This window comes from Pogoniulus pusillus, chromosome 39, assembly GCF_015220805.1.
Source record: "Pogoniulus pusillus isolate bPogPus1 chromosome 39, bPogPus1.pri, whole genome shotgun sequence".
NCBI classification, from domain to species: Eukaryota; Metazoa; Chordata; class Aves; order Piciformes; family Lybiidae; genus Pogoniulus; species Pogoniulus pusillus.
The window spans coordinates 868,937-889,535 of NC_087302.1; the positions used below are offsets into that span (position 1 = coordinate 868,937).

The 20,599-nt window shown below is 58.2% G+C and overlaps 1 protein-coding gene across 1 annotated transcript in view; it reads left to right on the forward strand.

Moving 5' to 3' along the window:
- Positions 1-19,259, forward strand: part of LZTR1 (leucine zipper like post translational regulator 1) — a 44,485-nt gene extending 25,226 nt beyond the window's left edge. Inside the window, exons 12-20 of the mRNA XM_064173491.1 lie at positions 1,173-1,268; positions 3,195-3,378; positions 5,227-5,396; positions 6,980-7,136; positions 9,542-9,668; positions 12,329-12,478; positions 14,406-14,511; positions 15,755-15,835; positions 18,394-19,259. Of these exons, the coding sequence (XP_064029561.1) occupies positions 1,173-1,268; positions 3,195-3,378; positions 5,227-5,396; positions 6,980-7,136; positions 9,542-9,668; positions 12,329-12,478; positions 14,406-14,511; positions 15,755-15,835; positions 18,394-18,510 (1,188 nt within the window). The 3' untranslated portion in view covers positions 18,511-19,259. The remainder of the gene's footprint in view (positions 1-1,172; positions 1,269-3,194; positions 3,379-5,226; positions 5,397-6,979; positions 7,137-9,541; positions 9,669-12,328; positions 12,479-14,405; positions 14,512-15,754; positions 15,836-18,393) is intronic.
- The last annotated feature ends 1,340 nt before the right edge of the window (positions 19,260-20,599 follow it).

Sequence of the window (20,599 nt, forward strand, 5' to 3'; positions counted from 1 at the left end):
AGTTGTGTGGCTGCCTGAGACATAACCTGGGTATAGACAGTTGCAGTGTGAGCAGCCTCTGCTCTCAGGGCTCAGCTGCCTCCTGGAAGGAGCAGGTCTCAGAGCTTTGCAGATCCACATAGCACTGAAAGAGCCATTTTTAGTTACTGAAATACAGCACCAGGAGAAAAAGCAGCACAGGGAAGTGATGCTGTGGTCATCAGAAACTATTTCCATCACACATGTACTGAAGAAAAAGATAAGAAATTGGAACTTCCTCTGAACTGCTTTGGCCAAAGAGGTTCTAAACCACTCTGCAGAGCCCAGGGCACAGGTCCTCACTGGGGCAGCAGAACTGTTGCTTTGAAAAGGCAAAATCAGATGCACCAATAAGAAGTAGCAGCTGTGACACTGAACCTATGCAGCAGCTTCCACTCAGTGAACACCACAAAGACTCTTCCCAAATGCTGTTTGCTGTCAGCCCACAGGGACGAGGAGGTGTTGGCTTTCCTCTGTCCCTGCAGAGCAGCTGTGAGGCTGCCTTGGATTCTGAGTGAACTGAACATATGGGAAGGACATGGAGCTGTTGGAGAGAGCCCAGAGGAGGCCACCAAGATGCTGAGAGGGCTGCAGCAGCTCTGCTCTGAGCACAGGCTGAAAGAGTTGGGGCTCTGCAGCCTGCAGAAGGGAAGGCTTCCAGGAGACCTTGGAGTGGCCTTGCAGGATCTGCAGGGGGCTACAGGAGGGCTGGGGAGGGACTATTGACAAGGTCTGGGAATGGCAGGAGGAGGAGAAATGGGTTTGAAGTGGCAGAGGGGAGATTGAAACTGGATGTTAGGAAGTTCTTAACAGTGAGGGTGGTGAGAGGCTGGCACAGGTTGCCCGGGGAGGTTGTGGAGCACAGAATCTGTGATCTTTGATCACATTGAGTGATTCTCTGCTCCACAACCTCCCTGAAAGTGTTCAGGACCAGGCTGGATGAGGCCTCGAGTGACCTGATCTCTAGTGGAAGGTGTCCTTGCCCATGGCAGGGGGTTGGAACTGGCTGAGCTTTGAGGTCCCTTCCTACCTAAACCATTCTGTGATTCCATAAAGTGGGAGTGCAGCTCAGGGTTCTGTGCTGCTGCCATCTGCCCCCAGCTTGGGATTTGGGAATGAAAGTTGCAAGAGTTCTCTTCCCTGGCCTTTGGCAGAAGGAAGAACGAGTCCGGGGGCACACAGCCATCATTACAGCTCGCTGCAAGTGGCTGAAGAAGAAAATCATCCAGGCAAGGGAGAGGCTGAAGCAGGTGAGCCACCTGAACGTGACCAAGTCTGTGCCTGGATGGCCATGAAGGGCACCAGCAGCCTGGCATGGATCAGCAGTGGTGTGGGCAGCAGGAGCAGGGCAGGGATCATGCCCCTGGGCTGGGTGCTGGGGGACCACACCTTGAGTCCTGGGTTCAGTTTTGGGCCCCTCAGTCCAAGTAGGACATTGAGGAGCTGGAGCAGGTCCAGAGAAGGGCAGCAAAGCTGGGCAAGGGTCTGGAGAGCAGGGCTGGGGAGGAGAAGCTGAGGGAGCTGGGGGTGAGCAGCCTGGAGGAGGCTGAGGGCAGACCTTGCTGGTCTTTTCTCCCTGATATCAAGTGGAAATAGGAGGAGTGGAAATGTCCTGGAATTGTGCCAGGGGAGGGTTAGATTGGAGATTAGGAAGAATTTCTTTGCTGCAGGAGTGCTCAGGGACTGGCAGAGGCTGCCCAGGGAGGTGGTGGAGTGCCCATGGCTGGAGGTGTTGAAGAAAGCTGTGGCCATGGCTCTTGGGGACAGGGTTTGGTGGCCATGGTGGGGCTGGGTTGGTGTTGGACTGGAGAATCTTGGAGGGCTTTTCCAGCCCAAACAATTCCATGGTTCTATGACCAGTTTAGAGGAGTAATCTTGTGGCAAGGTACTGCTCACTGCCCGGGCTTGGAAATAATCTGCTGAGACAGATTAGGCCCAGGGCAGCATCTGGTGCTGAGGTGCAGTTGGGCAAGTAGACTGCAGAGGATAATTGGGGTTAGGCAGTGGGGGGTGTGCCAGGGCAGGTGAGGAGCCAAAGTCAATCCACTTAGCTGGATTTGGTGCTGTGGTTCTTGGGAGCTCTCACAGCTGAGTTCTAATCTAGTGGAGTACCCCTGGAGGTCTGTGTCCCCTTCCCTCTGGGGAGGGTGAGTGCTGCGTGGCAGCAGGGGTGGCCTGGGAGATTAGAGGGATTAGAGGGCAGGCAGTGCTGGGGGCTTGGGCTCGGAGTGCCTCCTGTGCCTTGGTATTTCCTGACCTTTTCAGAGCTGGGGGTCTGGTGCCTCTGGTCCATTGCCTGCTGACTTCAACTGCTTACAACAGTTCAGCAACAAACTTCTTGCTGCTGTTGAGGAACAGGTGGCACACACCTGCACTGAGACACAGGGCTGCCTCACTGCACTCCAGTGAATTGCTTTGCCACCCTGCACCACTGGAAGAGGCTGGAGGGAAAGGCTGCAAAGAGAAACTTGAAAGTAGCAGAATGGCTTAAGATGCTTCTGTGCAAGGCAGAGGTCTGTGGAACCTGCTCCTGCATCTTTCCTTCTTCAAGGTGAGATGCTGGACCTGCTGAGGGCAGAAAGGGGAGCTCAATGGAGTTGCTGTACCTGCTGAGGGCAGAAAGAGGAGCTCAATGGAGTTGCTGTACCTGCTGAGGGCAGAAAGAGGAGCTCAGTGGAGTTGCTGTACCTGCTGAGGGCAGAAAGAGGAGCTCAGTGGAGTTGCTGTACTTGCTGAGGGCAGAAAGAGGAGCTCAGTGAAGTTGCTGTACCTGCTGAGGGCAGAAAGAGGAGCTCAGTGGAGTTGCTGTACCTGCTGAGGGCAGAAAGAGGAGCTCAGTGGAGTTGCTGTACCTGCTGAGGGCAGAAAGAGGAGCTCAGTGGAGTTGCTGTACTTGCTGAGGGCAGAAAGAGGAGCTCAGTGGAGTCCATTCCTCCCTTTTTCTGAGGTGCTGCTTTTGAGCTGTACCCAGGAGCTCACATTTGTTCTGATCCTGTGTCACAGGGCAGGGAGCAGCAGGTCTGAGTTAGGAATTCCTCGTTGCCTTGGAGATAATCTTGGAGATGAAGAGCGTTTGGGTCCCGAGGGGTGGGCAGTCGGAAGGACCTTCCCTCTGGTTTGCACGTGGGCAGGCACAGCCTCGTTGCCCTGTTCGAGTGGCTTTTCTGTCCCACCAGAAGTCAAAGCAAGACGTGGCAGAGGAGGGGCAGGCGCCGTGCCCGAAGGATGGCCCCGGCGGCAGTGTGAGGTTGTGCCGCCTGCAGCCGCTGCTGGAGGTGCCCATCCGAGAGGCCGAGGCGCAGCCCTTCGAGGTGCTCATGCAGTTCCTGTACACAGACAAAATCAAATACCCTCGCAAAGGTAGGGTGCAAAGGCTGCCAGCAGCTGGGGAGCAAACCTGGCGGTAGCAGAGCAGCAGCTCTCAGTCCCGCCTGCGGCGCTTCGCTGCCAGCCTGAGCTGTGCAGAGGAGCAGCACTCCTGGGCCTGAGCTTTGCCATGTCTCTTCAAACACCGAGGGAAAGCAGGTCCTTGGTCCTTCTGAAGGCTGTAAAGAACCCGAGCAAGCAAATGCACATTACTGGTGTTTTGAGCACCCCAGCCTGGAGGGACCTGGGCTGCCCTGCTCTGGAGCGGGTTGGAGCTGAGCCCACCCTGAAGGCAGAGCAAGGCAGTGTTTGTCATCTCCCCAGAACACAGATCCCAGGGAGTGATGCCTCAAGAGAGGCAGAGTCCATTTGCTGCATGCATTGAGGGTGCCTGAGTTTAAAGCTCCTGCAGGCTGGGAGGTGGCAGCCAGAGATGGCAGCTGCCACAGCCAGCCTGGCTCGTGCCTGTGCTGAGCTCTGTGGGCTTGGGGAGCCACTCTGGGCACCAGGGGCAGCTCCAGCTGGGGAACCTGCAGCCACATGGCACAGGCAGCTGAAGTGAGGCCCATCTGGCCTAGTGCAGAAAGCTTTTGCTTCGGTTTCAGTCCAGGGTCCTTCCTTTGTGTGCAGGGGACCTGTGTGCAGTTGTCCCAGGGCTTCCCCTGCAAGGTGCTTGTGTCAGAGCAAGCCTCATTAATGGGGGTGAGGGAAGCTTCTCATGTGTGCCTGCTGACATTGCCAGATCCTGCTCTCAGCTGCTTCACTGATCTCAGCAAGCTCTTTTCAGGAGAGGATCAGGGCAAGGAAAGGCTCAGCACACTGAGCTCTTTGTTACAGGCTTCCCAGGCAACCTGCTCCCCTTCCCCCAGCCCCTCAAACGTTCTCCCTGGTGCTTCTCTCTCTGCTGGGATCTGCCAGTGACCCTGTCCTCACCATATGTATTGCTGGTTGTTCCTCTGGGTTCAGAGGGCAGCACCTTGGGGATCCCTCCAGAGGCTGAGCTCATGGCATTGGGAATGCTCCTGAAGTGGGATCTGCCAGTTAAAGGAGGGCAGGCACGAGACAGGCAAGAAGGCTTTGCTCTGGCAAGAGGTGGTCAGAGCAGATGGCCACAGATCTCCTGTGAGCAAAGCAGAGGCTGTCGAGGATCATTCCTTGAGTTGAAGTCCCAGTAGCCCCCTTACAGTGGCCTACAAAGGTCCCCTCTGCCCCTCTTACTCCTTACAGTGGCCTACAAAGGTCCCCTCTGCCCCTCTTACTCCTTACAGTGGCCTACAAAGGTCCCCTCTGCCCCTCTCTTACTCCTTACAGTGGCCTACAAGGCTCCCCTCTGCCCCTCTCTTAGCCCTCCCTTCCAGGCCAGCCTGGAGCTGTACACACACGAGCATGGAGCCTCTGTAAGGGTCTGTCCCAGGCAGGAGCTGACTGCTGATGCTGCAGAAAAGCCTCAGCTGTCAGCAGAGCTGGGAGCAGCTGAGCACTCTGCAGAGGCAGAGCTTGTCAGGGGGTTAGGGACTGCACTTCCTTTGAGAGGTTAAAAATACTCTGATTGCCACAAAACCCTTGTCTCAGGCAGCTGCTGGGGTGGCTGTTTCAGGCCTCAGTTTTGAACCCATTTTGTAGTCAGTTTGTCACAAAAACCCTTGTCTCAGGCAGCTGCTGGGGTGGCTGTTTCAGGCCTCAGTTCTGGGGCCCACTTTTCAGTGGCAGCTGGATTTTTGTTGTTGTTCCTCCATGCAAATGCTGCAGCCACTGCCCAGGCCAGGTCAGGTAAAGAGCAATAGCTGGGGGCAGATATCTGTGCTCTGTTCTGGGAGCTCTGCAGCACCTCTCTGATTCCAGGCCACGTGCAGGACGTGTTGCTCATTATGGATGTCTACAAACTGGCCTTGAACTTCAAGCTCTCTCGGCTGGAACAGCTCTGCCTGCAGTACATTGAGGCTTCAGTGGACCTGCAGAATGTGCTCATTGTGTGTGAAAATGCCAACAAGCTTCAGCTGGATCAGCTAAAGGTGAGAGCAGCCTTTGCATGCACAGGAGCTGCTGAGGTCGGTGCTGTTAATGCCTTGCCAGGGCTGCTTGTGCAGATTCACCTCCTTCCTGCAGCTGCTGGAGCAGTGTCAGTGTGGATTGTCACAGAGTCACAGAATGGGACCTCCAGAGCTCATCCAGTCCAACCCCCTCTGCAGTCCCCTCAGCAGGGACATCCCTGCTAGATCAGAGCCCTCTTGAGCCTCACCTTGCATGTCTCCAGGGATGGGGTCCCAGCAACCTCTCTGGGCAACCTGTTGCAGTGTTCCAGCACCCTGCTGGTGCAGACCTTGTTCTCAACAGCCAGTCTGAATCTGCCTTTCCCTAGTTTGCAGCCACTGCCCTCGTCCTGTCCCTGCAGGCCTTTGCAGACAGTCTCCCTGCAGTCTTCTTGTATCCCCCTTCAGGTGCTGGAAGGCCTCTATTAGGTCTCCCTAGAGCCTTCTCTTCCCCAGGCTGAACACTCCCAGGAGAGGTCCTGCAGCTAAAACCATCTTGGGTTGCTGTACCAAGTGCTTGGTGTTTTGTGTATCTGCCCTGTACCATGTGGAGGGCAGAGTGACTCTGGCTCTGCATCAGCTCACTGTTGCTGCAGCAGGGTGGAACCAGTGCATTTTGTGGTCCCACTGTGTTAGAGACTGCAAACAGAATCTTTCTTGGACCCTTAGATCCACAGAGCCACAGAATGCATTGGGTTGGAAGAGACTTTAAAGCTCATCCAGCTCCAGCCCCTCTGCCATGGGCAGAGACACCTCCCACCAGCACAGCTTGCTCAGGGCCTCATCCAGCCTGGTCCTAAATGCTTCCAGGCAAGAGGCAGCCACAGCCTCCCTGGGCAACCTGTGCCAGTCTCAACCCACCCTCACTCTCAACAATTTCTTCCCCATGCCCACTCACTCTCCCCTCTCCCAGCTCAGAGCCATTGTCCTTGCTCCTGGCACTCCCAGCCCTTGTCAAAAGTCTCTCCCCAGGTCTCCTGCAGCCCCTTCAGCACTGGAAGGCTGCAGGGAGGTCTCCTGGAGCCTCTTCTTCTCTAGGCTGAACAGCCACAACTCTCTAAGCCTATCCCTACAGGGGAGGTTCTCCAGGTCTGATTATCTTGGTGGCCTCCTCTGGACCTGCTCCAGCAGCAACAAAAATCCCTGTGCTGAAGGTGTCTCTGCCATAGTCTGTGCTTGAGGAGGGGAGATGTAAACTGGAGATGAAGAAGAAATTCTTTCCAGTGAGGGTGGGGAGAGGCTGGCACAGGCTGCCCAGGGAGGCTGTGGCTGCTCCCTCCATGGAGATGTTCGCGGCCAAGTTGGTTGAGGCCTGGAGCAGCCTGGGCTAGTTGTGAGGTGTCTGTTCCCATGGCAGGGAGAGTGGAGTAGATGATCTCTAAGGTCCTTTCTAACCTAATCCTGTCTCTGACCCTGTGACAGCTCCAGCTGCAGGAGCCCTGGGCAAGGACAGGAGTTTTCTTCTGCCTCCTTAGCCGAGCACCAAGGCAGCATTTGTGCGATGCTGCAGGATGGCTTCATGCAGCAAAGTGTAATTTGTCATCAATCTTCTGGTTGTTTTTAAGGAGCACTGCCTGAACTTCGTGGTGAAGGAGTCACATTTTAATCAGGTGATAATGATGAAGGAGTTTGAGCATCTTTCTTCATCCCTCATAGTGGAGATTGTCCGCAGGAAGCAGCAGCCCCCAGTGCGGACACACTCGGACCAGCCGCTCGACATCGGTAACTGCTCTGCTGGCACAGCCTGGCCTGGGCTGCTTGGGCACTGCTGGGCTTTGCTGACGCTGGGCACAGCCTGGCCTGGGCTGCTTGGGCACTGCTGGCTTTGCTGAGGCTGGGCACACCCTGGCCTGGGCTGCTTGGGCACTGCTGGCTTTGCTGAGGCTGGGCACAGCCTGGCCTGGGCTGCTTGGGCACTGCTGGGCACTGCTGAGGCTGGACTCAGCCTGGCCTGGGCTGCTTGGGCACTGCTGGCTTTGCTGAGGCTGGGCACAGCCTGGGCTGAGCTGCTTGGGCACTGCTGGGCTTTGCTGAGGCTGGACTCAGCCTGAGCAGGAGACCCCTGCAGACCACCATGCTCCACTCAGTGTGACTATGCTCAGGCTGTTGCCCAGGCTATGGCAGGCCTGCTGCATCCTAAGGTGCATCAGGAAAAGTGTGGTCTGCAAGTCCAGGGAGGTTCTCCTCCCCCTCTGCTCTGCCCTGGTGAGACCACACCTGGAATACTGTGTCCAGTTCTGGGCTCTGGAGAGACAGAGACCTGCTGGAGAGAGTCCATTGGAGAGCCACAAGGTTGATCTGGGGACTTGAGCATCTCCCTATGGAGAGAGACTGAGAGCCCTGAGGCTACTTAGTCTGGAGAAGAGAAGGCTGAGAGGGATCTGATCAATGTCTACAAATAGCTGAGGGGTGGAGGGCAAGTGGCTGGGGCCAAGCTCCTTTGGGTGGTGTGCAGCAGTAAGCAATAAGCCAAGGAGCAGTGGATACAAAGAGGAATGTGGAAGGTTTCAGCTCAGCATGAGGAGAAACTTCTTTCCAGTGAGGGTGGCAGAGCCCTGGGGCAGGCTGCCCAGAGGGGTTGTGGAGTCTCCTTCTCTGCAGACTTTCAAAACCCTCCTGGATGCATCCCTGTGTGACCTGCTCTGGGGGATGCTGCCTCGGCAGGCAGTTGCATTGGATGATCTCTGGAGGTCCCTTGCACCCAGGCAGCTTTTGGGCACTCCAGCACCTCCCTGGAAAGGGTCTTGTTAAATCCAGTTGGGTTCTTCTGGCCATAAAGCACCCTGATTGTGTTCAGAGAGGGGGAAGAGAGGAGAATGAGGAAGGATTGAAAGCAAAGGCAGTGAATGTTCCCTGTGAGCAGCCTAGGAGGTAACAAAGCTGAGCTGGGAGCTGACCTGCTCCTAGGTTTTAACCAGAGGAAGACCTTGCAAGGAAGGCTCCTGCTGCTGAGGTTCACCTTGAGGTGTGTGCACAGCAAGGAGGAGATTTGATTTATAATTCTGCTGTGGAATTAATCAAGGACTGATCTGGGAGGAGTCCTGCTCAGAATCTTATCATCGTGGCACAGACAAAGGAGTCCAACAGCGAAATGTTCTGAGGCCAGAGGCATTGCAGTGCTGCTTGGGAGTTCTGCACAGCAACAACTTGGCACTGGGGATGGGGAGGGCAGTCCCAGGGGGTTAAGTAGAAAGCCTTTGGGTGGCATTTGTCCCAGGGAGAAGACAGGTGCCACATCCCAGAGGGTGGCAGAGCCAGGTCCTGTATCCAGAGCTGGAACTGTGCAAGGGACTCGACACCAAAAAACCAAAGTAAGGCTTTGAAACATGAGTGGGTTTGGATCAGAGCAGGTGCTCTGTGCCTCAGCTGTTCCTCAGTTACTGTCTCTTTCCAAAGAGTAATTAAAAGGTTGGATAAAAGAGGCCTTTGTTGGGCATTTGGGGAAGCTTTTGTCATTAGGAGACAGAATTTTGTGCTCCTGCTGACTGGAAATAGGTAGGGAAGAGCCTGATTGCTTTATCTGTGGAGAACACCTTCCAGTGGCCACTGCCAGTGTTTGCTGTCAGCAGCTTGAAAGCAGAGCTGCCAGGCTGGTGTGTGGGGTGGCCAGTGAGTGGTGGATTGTGATGGCAAGGATGAGGCTCACTTTGCTCCAGGGTTATGAGGAAGGGCCTGCCTCAAACTCCCTCCAGCACTCCAAACCGAGGAGGGGCTGGAGCTGTGGCTTGGCCATGCATTGCAGAGTCAGTCAGGCTGGAACAGCCTCCTGGGATCGCCAAGTCCAAACACTGACCCTGCTCTACAGGGTTCACCCCAAGCACTACATCCAAAACACCCCTAAACACCCCCAGGGATGGGGACTCCACCACCTCCCTGGGCAGCCTGGGCCAGTGCCTGACCACTCCTGCTGGGAAAAAAATTCCCCCTCATGTCCTGCCTAAACCTGCCCTGCTGGAGCTTGAGGCCCTTCTCTTTTGTTCTGTCACTGATTGGCCGTGAGAAGAGAGCAGCACCAACCTCTGCACAACCTCCCTTCAGCTTGCAGGGGGCAATGAGCTCTCCCCTCTTAGTTTGGTAGTGCCTGGAGCTGTGGTGCCTTTAACCACCTGCCTGACCTTAACTTCCAGGAACATCATTAATCCAGGACATGAAGGCTTACCTGGAAGGAGCTGGGACTGAGTTCTGTGACATCATCCTCCTCTTGGATGGGCACCCTCGGCCAGCCCACAAAGCCATCCTGGCAGCCCGCTCCAGGTGAGCCACTCTCTGCTGGGACAAGTGCTGTGGGTGCCAGGGGCAGGGCTGGGGCTGCCTGCCTGGGTTTAGAAGGCAGGGAGGAACTTTGTGCAGCACGAAATGCAAGATGCACCTTTGCTCAGTGGCTGTAATAAGCCTTTAAGCAGCAGTGATGAATCTTGTTTCAGTTCACTACCCAGCAGGGAAAGACAGAAGGAGATTAAAGCTGTGGAGGTTCTCTGGAGGGGGTGTAAGAAGCTGCACTGCAAGACAGAGGATTTGTAAAATCACAGGAAGGATGCAGAGCTCTGCACTTTGCTCTGCTCTGGTGAGACCTCACCTGGAGCACTGTGTCCAGGTCTGGAGAGCTCAATACAGGATGGACATGGACCTGATGAAGAGGGTCCAGAGGAGGCTATGAAAGCAATCAGGGGACTGGAACAGTTCTGCTATGGGGACAGGCTGGAGCAGCTGAGAGTGTTCAGCCTGCAGAAGAGAAGGCTTCAGGCAGACCTTAGAGCTGCCTGCCAGTGCCTGAAGGTACAAGAAGGATGGAGAGAGACTGCAGAGGCCTGCAGAGACAGGACAAGGGCAATGGCTGCAAACTAAAGAAGGGTAGGCTTAGACTGGCTGCTAGGAAGGAGTTCTGCACCATCAAGCTGCTGGAACACTGCAGCAGGCTGCCCAGAGAGGTGGTTGAGGCCCCGTGCCTGGAGGTGTTTGAGGTGGGGCTGGACAGGGCTCTGAGCAGTCTGCTCTGGTGGAGGATGTCCCTGCTGAGTGCAGGGGTCTGGGCTGGCTCAGCTTTGGAGCTTTCTTCCAGCCCAGCCCATTCTGTGATTGCATGAATGTGAGGCACTTGCAGTGAGGTGCAAAGCAGCAGATGTCCACTGAGGCCAGGGAGAGTCTTCTGAGGAGGAGGAATGTGGAGTCCTGTGAAACCTGAATCTTTCATCTGCTGCTGTTTCAGCTGGGTGTGAATAGGCCTCAGAAGAAATGGTGCAGGACAGAGGGTAGATGGTTCCCATGCTTTGCTGCAGGGGCAAGCACTTCACCCTCCTGCCTCCTCAGGGGGTGTGTGAGATGCCTTTGTCCTTCCCTTGCCTGTTCTGGGTACCTGCAGCTTTGTGTTGTGCCAGGGAGGAAGCGTTCACAGCACATTGCTATTTCAAACACTCTCACCATGGTTTTTCCCAGCCCCAGCAGTGCTCCTCAGTGTCAGTCACTGTGGTACATCAGCAGAAGCATTTCACAGCTGTTAAAACAGCCCTGCATGATTGGCAGCCTGCAGACACCAAGGAAATTCATAATTCCTTAAGCTCTCTGCTGGGTTTTATGCAAATGAGATGAAAATCAAAGCACCAAGTGTCCTGATTCTCAAGAAAGAGATGAATTTCAGGTAGTGCTGATGGAAATTAGGGGGGATTAGGTTTGCAGGCAGACATCTATGAAGCAATAATTCAGCAGTGGCTTTGCCCAGGCCGTCACCTGAACTTGCTGCTGTGGAAGCTGCACTGCTTAGTAGGAGCCTGTGACTGCTGCTGGGCTCAGGCAGGCTGCAGAGCATCTCACAGGATCACAAATCCCAGGATGTTTAGGGGTTGGAAGGGACCCAAAGAGATCATCCAGTCCAACCCCCCTGCCGGAGGAGGACCACACAGTCTAGCTCAGGGCACACAGAACACATCCAGACAGGCCTGGAAAGGCTCCACACAAGGAGACTCCACAGCCTCTCTGGGCAGCCTGTGCCAGGGCTCTGGGACCCTTCCAGGCAAGAAGTTGCCCTTTGTGCTGAGTTGCAGGCTCCTGTGCTGCAGCTTCCATCCACTGCTGCTTGTCCTATCCCAGGGAGCAGTGAGCAGAACCTGTGCCCAACTCCTGACCCCCAGAGCCTGTCCCCCCCTCCTGACCCCCAGCCCTCAGAGACTTATTTATTAGATCCCCTCTCAGTCTTCTCTGCAGACTCACAGCCCCAGGTCTCTCAGCCTCTCCTCCTCAGGCAGTGCTGCAGTCCCCTCATCATCCTCACAGCCCTCCCTTGGACTCTCTCCAGCAGATCCCTGTCCCTCTGCAATGGAGAGCCCAAAACTGAAGGCAGTGCCCAAGATGAGGTCTCCCCAGGGCAGAGTAGAGGGGCAGGAGAACCTCCCTGGATCTGCTGGACACACTCTGCTGAATGCCCCCAGGCTCCCATTGGCCTCTTGGCCCCCAGGGCACATTGCTGTGCCATGGATGTTCTCCCCCAGCACTCCCAGCTCCCTCTCCTTGGGGCTGCTCTCCAGCAGTCACCTCCCAGCCTGTGCTGCTGCAGTTCCCTCCCCGGGGGCAGGACTCTGCACTTGTCCTTGTTGCACCTCGTTTGGTTCCTTCGTGCCCAGCTCTGCCTGCCCAGGGCTCTCTGGATGGCAGCACAGCCTGCAGCTGTCTCAGCCAAGCCTCCCAGCTTGGTGTCAGCAGCAAACCTGCTGAGCAGACTCTGTCAGTGGCACTGATGAAGGTGTTGAACAGCACCGGACCCAGCACTGATCCCTGGGGCACTCCACTGGTTACAGCTCTCCAGCTGGACCCAGCACCACTGATCACCACTCTTTGAACTCTGCCTTGTAAGCAGCTCCTAATCCACCTCACTGCCTGCTCGTGCAGCCCAGGTCTCACCTCAGTTGTGCTCCCCTCTGCAGCTACTTCGAGGCCATGTTCCGCTCCTTCATGCCAGAGGACGGGCAGGTGAACATTTCCATCGGGGAGATGGTGCCCAGCAAGCAGGCCTTCGAGTCCATGCTCAGGTACATCTACTACGGCGAGGTGAACATGCCCCCGGAGGACTCCCTGTATCCTTGAGGCCAGAGCAGGCCAGAGCCCGGCTGGAGCGCCTGAGCCGCCGCTGCCCTGCCACAGCTGCCCTGCCACCGCTGCCCTGCCTCAGCTGCCCTGCCTCAGCTGCCCTGCCACCGCTGCCCTGCCTCAGCTGCCCTGCCTCAGCTGCCCTGCCACAGCTGCCCTGCCACAGCTGCCCTGCCTCAGCTGCCCTGCCTCAGCTGCCCTACCACAGCTGCCCTGCCTCAGCTGCCCTGCCACAGCTGCCCTGCCTCAGCTGCCCTGCCTCAGCTGCCCTACCACAGCTGCCCTGCCTCAGCTGCCCTGCCTCAGCTGCCCTGCCGCCGCTGCCCTGCCTCAGCTGCCCTGCCACCGCTGCCCTGCCACCGCTGCCCTGCCACCGCTGCCCTGCCTCAGCTGCCCTGCCTCAGCTGCCCTGCCTCAGCTGCCCTGCCACCGCTGCCCTGCCTCAGCTGCCCTGCCTCAGCTGCCCTGCCACCGCTGCCCTGCCACCGCTGCCCTGCCTCAGCTGCCCTGCCACCGCTGCCCTGCCACCGCTGCCCTGCCTCAGCTGCCCTGCCGCCGCTGCCCTGCCTCAGCTGCCCTGCCGCCGCTGCCCTGCCTCAGCTGCCCTGCCGCCGCTGCCCTGCCTCAGCTGCCCTGCCTCAGCTGCCCTGCCTCAGCTGCCCTGCCTCAGCTGCCCTGCCTCAGCTGCCCTGCCGCCGCTGCCCTGCCTCAGCTGCCCTGCCACCGCTGCCCTGCCACCGCTGCCCTGCCACCGCTGCCCTGCCACCGCTGCCCTGCCTCAGCTGCCCTGCCACCGCTGCCCTGCCACCGCTGCCCTGCCTCAGCTGCCCTGCCACCGCTGCCCTGCCACCGCTGCCCTGCCTCAGCTGCCCTGCCACCGCTGCCCTGCCACCGCTGCCCTGCCTCAGCTGCCCTGCCACCGCTGCCCTGCCTCAGCTGCCCTGCCTCAGCTGCCCTGCCTCAGCTGCCCTGCCGCCGCTGCCCTGCCTCAGCTGCCCTGCCTCAGCTGCCCTGCCGCAGCTGCCCTGCTGCTGCTGCCCTGCCTCAGCTGCCCTGCCTCAGCTGCCCTGCCACCGCTGCCCTGCCGCCGCTGCCCTGCCACCGCTGCCCTGCCACCGCTGCCCTGCCTCAGCTGCCCTGCCACCGCTGCCCTGCCTCAGCTGCCCTGCCACAGCTGCCCTGCCACCGCTGCCCTGCCTCAGCTGCCCTACCACAGCTGCCCTGCCTCAGCTGCCCTGCCACCGCTGCCCTGCCACCGCTGCCCTGCCTCAGCTGCCCTGCCACCGCTGCCCTGCCACCGCTGCCCTGCCACCGCTGCCCTGCCTCAGCTGCCCTGCCTCAGCTGCCCTGCCACCGCTGCCCTGCCACCGCTGCCCTGCCTCAGCTGCCCTGCCTCCGCTGCCCTGCCTCCGCTGCCCTGCCTCAGCTGCCCTGCCTCCGCTGCCCTGCCACCGCTGCCCTGCCTCAGCTGCCCTGCCACCGCTGCCCTGCCACCGCTGCCCTGCCTCAGCTGCCCTGCCACCGCTGCCCTGCCACCGCTGCCCTGCCTCAGCTGCCCTGCCACCGCTGCCCTGCCTCAGCTGCCCTGCCGCAGCTGCCCTGCCTCAGCTGCCCTGCCACCGCTGCCCTGCCTCAGCTGCCCTGCCACAGCTGCCCTGCCACCGCTGCCCTGCCACCGCTGCCCTGCCTCAGCTGCCCTGCCACCGCTGCCCTGCCTCAGCTGCCCTGCCTCAGCTGCCCTGCCACCGCTGCCCTGCCACCGCTGCCCTGCCTCAGCTGCCCTGCGACATCTGCCCTGCCACAGCTGCCCTGCTGCTGCTGCCCTGCCGCCATGCAGTGCTCTGGCAGGGCTGCTCCCTGCCTGCTGCGTTCCCACCTGCCCCTGCTGCAGCTTTTCCTTAGTGAGCCCAACAGGTACCTCTTTGCGGCTCCCTACTACTATGGCTTCTCCAACAACAGGCTGCAAGCCTACTGCAAGCAGAACCTGGAAATGAATGTGACAGTGGAGAATGTACTGCAGGTAACTGGCCCCGGGGGGCTGCAATTGGTCACTTGATTTAGGTAGAGGAAAGCCAAAGGGTTGGGTGAGCACCTCCAGTGCCAGCTTCACTGAGTCCCTCTGTGGTGGTTTGGGTGTTCCCCCCCCACTTTAGAAATCACCCAGACTAGACTCTGCTGGCTCTGGGAATATGAATGAAGCTTTTATTTACAGCTGGCACAAGATCCAAGCAGATACTTACAGTACATACAGTTATAGACAGACATAGACAAGGTGAAAGGTAATACAGAAACACAACTCCCCTCCCAGAAACCTGAGTCCCCAGGAGGGGCTCTCAACCACCCCTGCATCTTCCCCCTGCCCCTCTCAACCTTACCCCAGTCCCAAGGAAGGATGGAGGTTCAGCCAGGGGGTTAGGAAGCAAAGTGGGTTAGCCCAAACTGGAGGGTGAGGTTAGAGAGCTGCAGCTCAGCCAGCAGCCCCAGCAGAGTGATTATCTAATGCTTTTGTTTCTTGTTCCTATGCTTCTCAGCAAGGCTGTGAGGGAAGCAGACATCACCACTGTTTTCTCTCCACTGCCTGTAATCTAGTTCTTCTCACCAACACATTCTAGCCTGCTTCAAACCAGCACACCCTCCCAAACTGCTGCTGAGGCTGCACAGAGCCTGCTGAGGACACCTTTGCAGGGACACAGACTCCAGCAGCTTGGTTTCCTCCCCTGCTCCTTTGTGTCCCTGGTGCTGCTGTGCTGAGCAGGAGGATGTGCCTCAGCCCCCACGGCAAACCAGTGCCATGTGCTCAGCACCCAACCCCAGACACTCTTTTTGGTAGGCATTTGTGCCAGGGCAAACAGTGGTGTGCATGTGGCACTGGTCTTGCTTTGTCAGTAACGCTGGCAGGGGCTGGCAGTGAAGAGTAAGCTAACAAAAAGCATTGCATGGTGAGCAAGCTGCCAGCGTCACTGCCAGGGGGCAGAGCCCTCAGCAGCACCACCTTGAAATGCCTTTGGCTCTTGCCAGTCTCACTGAGGCACTGCAGGGGCCTGGCTCTGAAGCAGATCTGCAGTTGCTCACTGATGCTCTGCTGAGGACTCCACACGTTTGGGGCCCAAAGGTTGCTTTTCCATAGCTCAGAACAGATTCAGGTCTGTAGTGAAATCTGGAGGTGCTGCCCAGCTCAGGAATTGCCTCCTGCGAGCCAGAGCAGTGTCTGCTGCACGCCTGAGCCGCACAGGGGGAGACTCCCATCCTTGCTTCTGCTCTAGATTTTGGAGGCAGCTGACAAGACCCAGGCCCTGGACATGAAGAGGCACTGCCTGCACATCATCGTTCACCAATTCACCAAGGTTGGTTGCATCTTCTCTGGCGCTTTGGAGAGCTGCTGCCCTGTGTCCCTGTGCTGGTTAAAGATGCGCTGAGGCAGGAGCCCTTTGCCTCAGCGCTGCCTGCCTGGCACTGCCACGCGAGGACAAGCCTGCTGGGGATGCTTGGCACACTGGCAACGAGTGCAAGACCAGAACAGCCTGGTCTGGAAGTGTGCAAACCTTGCAAAACAGAAGCTGCCCAGCACTGCTGCCCTGCCCACTCGCTCCAGCTGCTCCTTGTGTGCCATCGCTGTGTTCTCCTGTGCGTGCTGCGGCCACAGATCTGTCCCCAGTGTCCTGCTCCTGGTTCTTCTGAAGTGTTCTGTCGTGGATCTCCTGCTGGCACATGCTCAGAAGGCAGACTGCCATGTCCTGGTGGAGTTGCCATGGCTGAGCTCTCTGTGGGTTCTGTGTTGGGATGTGTGGGATGTGCACTGGCCACAGGGAAGGTCACGAGCCTGAGGTGCTGATGTCCCTCTCTCACCCTGACAGTAAGGGAGTTGTCATGGAGGTTGTCTTGTGAGCTATGAGCCCTCCACCAGAGCTCCCCAGCCTGTCAGCAGCTCCTTGCACAGCTTATTAGCACTGTGGGAGTTGGCAGATAAGTGACAGGAGCTGGGAGTCCAGGTAACACTTCCCCACTTAGCACTCAGCTGCCTCCCTCCCCTTGTGAGCTGGAGGGAAGGAGAGCAGGGCTGAGGCCAGCTTGTGTCTGGGGAGGGGGAGGAGGCAGAGGGAGGCTGCTTCTTAAATGATGATTGCCCTCCTGGGGTATTTTACACTCAGAAATAACTCCAAATGCTTGAAAAGCTTTGAGAGTGGAGCAGCATCCAGGAATTGCACTCCTGGTGGAGTCCCCAGCACAAGGTCCCAGCTCCTGCCTTCATCTTCAGAGTTTTCTTCTGACCTCCTGAATGCTGCAGAGGGGACCAGCTCCAGCAGGGCCTGGAGGGTGGTCCCACTGCAGGGCACAGCACAGCTTGGTGGCTGGCACATCTCCTGGGGTTTGGGGCCCATGCAGTACAGTCCCCAAGAGATGAAACCTCATGGCCCCAACTCCCCAGGGGAGGCCACAGGAGGACAGGAGGTTGGTAGGAGTCTCCCCAGGCCATGCTGGGGAAGCAACCATTGCAGCACTGCAGCTGCTCTGGTGCACTGCTCAGCAGGATGTGTGCAAATGTTTGCTGTTCAAAGTGCTGCCTGGGAGAAAGTTCTCCTGCAGCCGTGGCTGGAAGCCTGTCCAGCAGCTGTGCACCAAGAGCCCTCCTTGGGCAGCCTTTCCTCGGGCCTGAGAGCCTCTACTGTGTGCTTTTTGGCCCGGTGCTGGGTGGCTGGCACCAGCACTGACTGTCCTGCCCAGGGTGAGCCACAGGCCTGAAGGGGGATTTGTTCTGGCTGCACAAGCCTGTGGGGCCACCAGGGTGAGGGCAGGCTGGGGGATGGCTGCTGGGGTCTCTTCTTCCAGCTCCATTAACTCTCCTCCCAGCTGGGACTGCTGAGGAGCTCTCCCCACAGCAGGAGGGTGCCCTGAGGAGCTGTTCCCAGAGCTTCGCTGCTTTGGACCCCGTGGTTGAGGCTCTCCTGTGTCAGTGTTGTGCAGAAGCCCCAATAAAGCTGCTCTGAAGTGTTTGTGGTGCCCCCCCCCGGATCTGTTCTGCGCAGCGCCAGCCCCGGGCCAGGGCAGGACTCCCACCGGTGCTGAGGTCTCCTTCCCCCCAGGCCTTGTGGAGCCATATTTTGGGGGTACTGCCTCAGGCACATGTCCTGAGCTCCTTCTGAGAGCCTCCTCAGCCGTCTCCGTGCTGGGTGCTGGAGACATCTCTGTTCTTCCCTACAGCCAAGCTGTGCAGAGGCAGGCGAGGATCTGCCACCAGGCAGCTACTGGAGGCTGGGTGAGGGACAGGCTGGGCAGGGGCTGCCTCCAGGGCTGGCATTGCCCATGGCTGACTCCTGGCTACTTACTGTCAGGCTGTGGAGAAGGAAGGAAAGTGTAGGGCTCCCTTTTGGTAGCAGCTGAGCTGCTGAACAGTTTAGGAGATGAAGTCTGCAGATTCTCAGGTATCTGGTGGTGAAGGTTTCTGTTGGCTGCTGCTCCAGCGACCTGCTCTGACTGCAGGAGCCTTGCCAAGCAAAACCGATGTGGGCACTAAGCACCTCCTCTCCTGAGGAGCACACAGGAGTGAAGAGAGCAGGCCCTAGGGCACGCCCTCAGCAGAAACACAAACTTCAAAGCTGAGGGCTGTGCTGGTGCCCAGCTTTGCTTCGTGGCCTCCATCAGCAGTGGAGCTGTCAGCAGTCGTTGCATTGGGCTCAGCATCTGCCCTGCCTCTTTGCCCTGCAGCAGCAGTCCGGAGCTGGGCTGTAAGTGCTGGGCTGTGCCTGGAGCCCCCCCTGGGCCAGCCTCGAGCTCAGGCCCTAGGTGCCAGCCTTTGCCTCGCCAGGCCTGCCGGGTGGGCTGGCAGGGGCCATGCAGTGCTGGGTCAGACATGAGGGAGGGAGTTAATTCCTTTCTGGTTTTTCTGTTTTTCTTTTCCTTGAAGGTCTCCAAGTTGCCAAATCTCCGCTCCCTGAGTCAGCTGCTGCTGCTTGACATCATCGAGTCCTTAGCTAACCACATCTCAGACAAGCAGTGCGCAGAGCTGGGCGCAGACATCTGACCTGCCTGGGAGCCAAATGCAGCCATTCCCCACAGATCCCAGCACTTCTCAGCTGCCTTTTTGGTTTGTACCATTCCACACTGAGCACACAGCAGAGCAGGAGGTGGCCCAGAGGGGCCTCGGACAGCTCTGCCTCGCTCTGCACCTTGCTGGAGAAGGTTTTGGTCTCTGTTACACAAACATCAAACTGAAACTGTTACAGGAATGAATTCGCTCCACCTGGTTTGGGGAGTAAGGATGTTGAGAATCCTGCCCCTTGTTGCTTTCAGACTGTAGACTGCAGCAGCCCTGCGCTGTCGGTGCTGTGAAATGCAGTATTGAAGGGATTCGTTTGCAGGAAGCTGAGCTGGCACAGCTGGAGGCTGAGGGAAGTGAGATAAAGCCAAACTGGAAGCACAGTGCCGTGGGGTTCGCGGCGAGGCTGACCCCTGGACCAAAATCTGGTGACTTTCCAGAGGCTCTCCACGGCATGGATTGGAAGATAAGAGCCCTTTGGCAGCTGCCTTGACTGGTGGGCCGCAGGAGGGGCAGACCTGTGCTCGGCAGCAGGTCAGACTGGCAGACTACAGAGGTCCTCTCTGCCCATCCCAGCCATGAGCCCTGCCTTGCTGAACCAATGAAGAGTTACCAGCTCCTGGCAGCCCCTGAGCCACTTGGCTTTCCTTTGGGGAGAAAAATGAAGCAGAAAGAGCTCAGAGTGTGCTGAAGGTCACTTGGGTAAAAATAAATGAGCTGCATCTCGTTGCTAATTCTGTGCTGAAGTCTTCATCAGTCGCTGCCTTTGCAGGAAGGTGAATGCAGGCAGAGCACCCTCCTGGCCCCTCCACAGGCAGCTCCCAGCTGCAGCACACTGGGAAGCTTCCCAGGCTCTGGGGAGGGCTGGTGAGAGCTTTACCTCTCCCTGCTGTGGGAGGAGGTTGGGGACTGCTGAAGATCAGCTGGTGCTGATGAAATGTCTGCTGGCAGAGCTGCCCCAGCCCTGCTGAGAGCCCCCAGGGCAGCCCAGAGAGGAGGGAGTGGCAGAAGCTGAGACTGGTCCTGCCTGAAGCTGCACCGGTTGACAGTGGTGCAGCAGAAGGCAGCACTGAGGTGGTGCTGCTCTGCCTGCCTGTTTGGAATGGCAGCAGCTGGCTGGAGCTGGAGCAGTGCAAAGTTCCTCCTGAAAGTGCAGCCCTGCCCTTCCCTGCCATCCGCCCTAGTTCAGGCCAGTGAAGTGTCCCTGGTGCAGTAGAGGGGTGAGCCCTTGCTCAGCACCCTGGGACAGGACACAGGTGGTGCTTGGCATGCTGAGGGCATTGGATCTGTGTCACTGCATTTACTGCAGGGCAGTGCTCTGGGCACTGCTGGATGGGGTCAGTCAGACCAGGGGTGGTAGATGAAGCTAGAGCCAAAGGCTGATTTCAACCTGAGGGTAATGCCTTGGAGGCAGTGATTGCCTCATGGTGGAGGTCATGGTAATTGAACCGGCAGCCTGCGTGTCCCCTGGGGACCAGATCTGCAGTGAGCAGAGTCCTCCCCCAGCCCGGGTGAGATGCTGGAAGTGCTTCTCGGCAGAGCCGAAGCCACTAGAGGACACCAACTTCACTTTCCAAACGCGGCAGCCTTGGTCCCTCTGCAAGGAAGGACAGCCTGGGCTCAGTCCCTGACTCTGAGGTTTGGTGCTTGCAAGGAAAGGTGCAGCCTCGGTCCCCTCTGAGCTGGGGCACTGCAGGCACCTTTGCTCTGGAGGTGGCTTTGGCTCAGTCGCAGCTCTGGTGGCTGCGGTGCCCAGTCTGAGTTGTGCTGCCTCAGTCTGACCGCCTGCGCCCCACGGGGCTGTTCTGCCCTTATGTGCCCCTGTGCAGGGTGCCAGGACCATGCACCCCTCTGAGAGCAGAGCCAGGGACCTGCCAGTGGGCCTGAGCTGCCTCACTCTGCCCTTGGGAGCACAGCAAGGACTGCAGTGAGGCTCCTCTGACTGCCCCTGTGGGGCTGAGCAGCGAGTCTCAGTAAAAGACAAGAGCAGTGGGGAGGGACTGGACCTGCCTGCCCACGGGGCCAGGCAGATGCACAGCACAGAGGGATGCTCCCACCACGAGGCAGCCTTGGG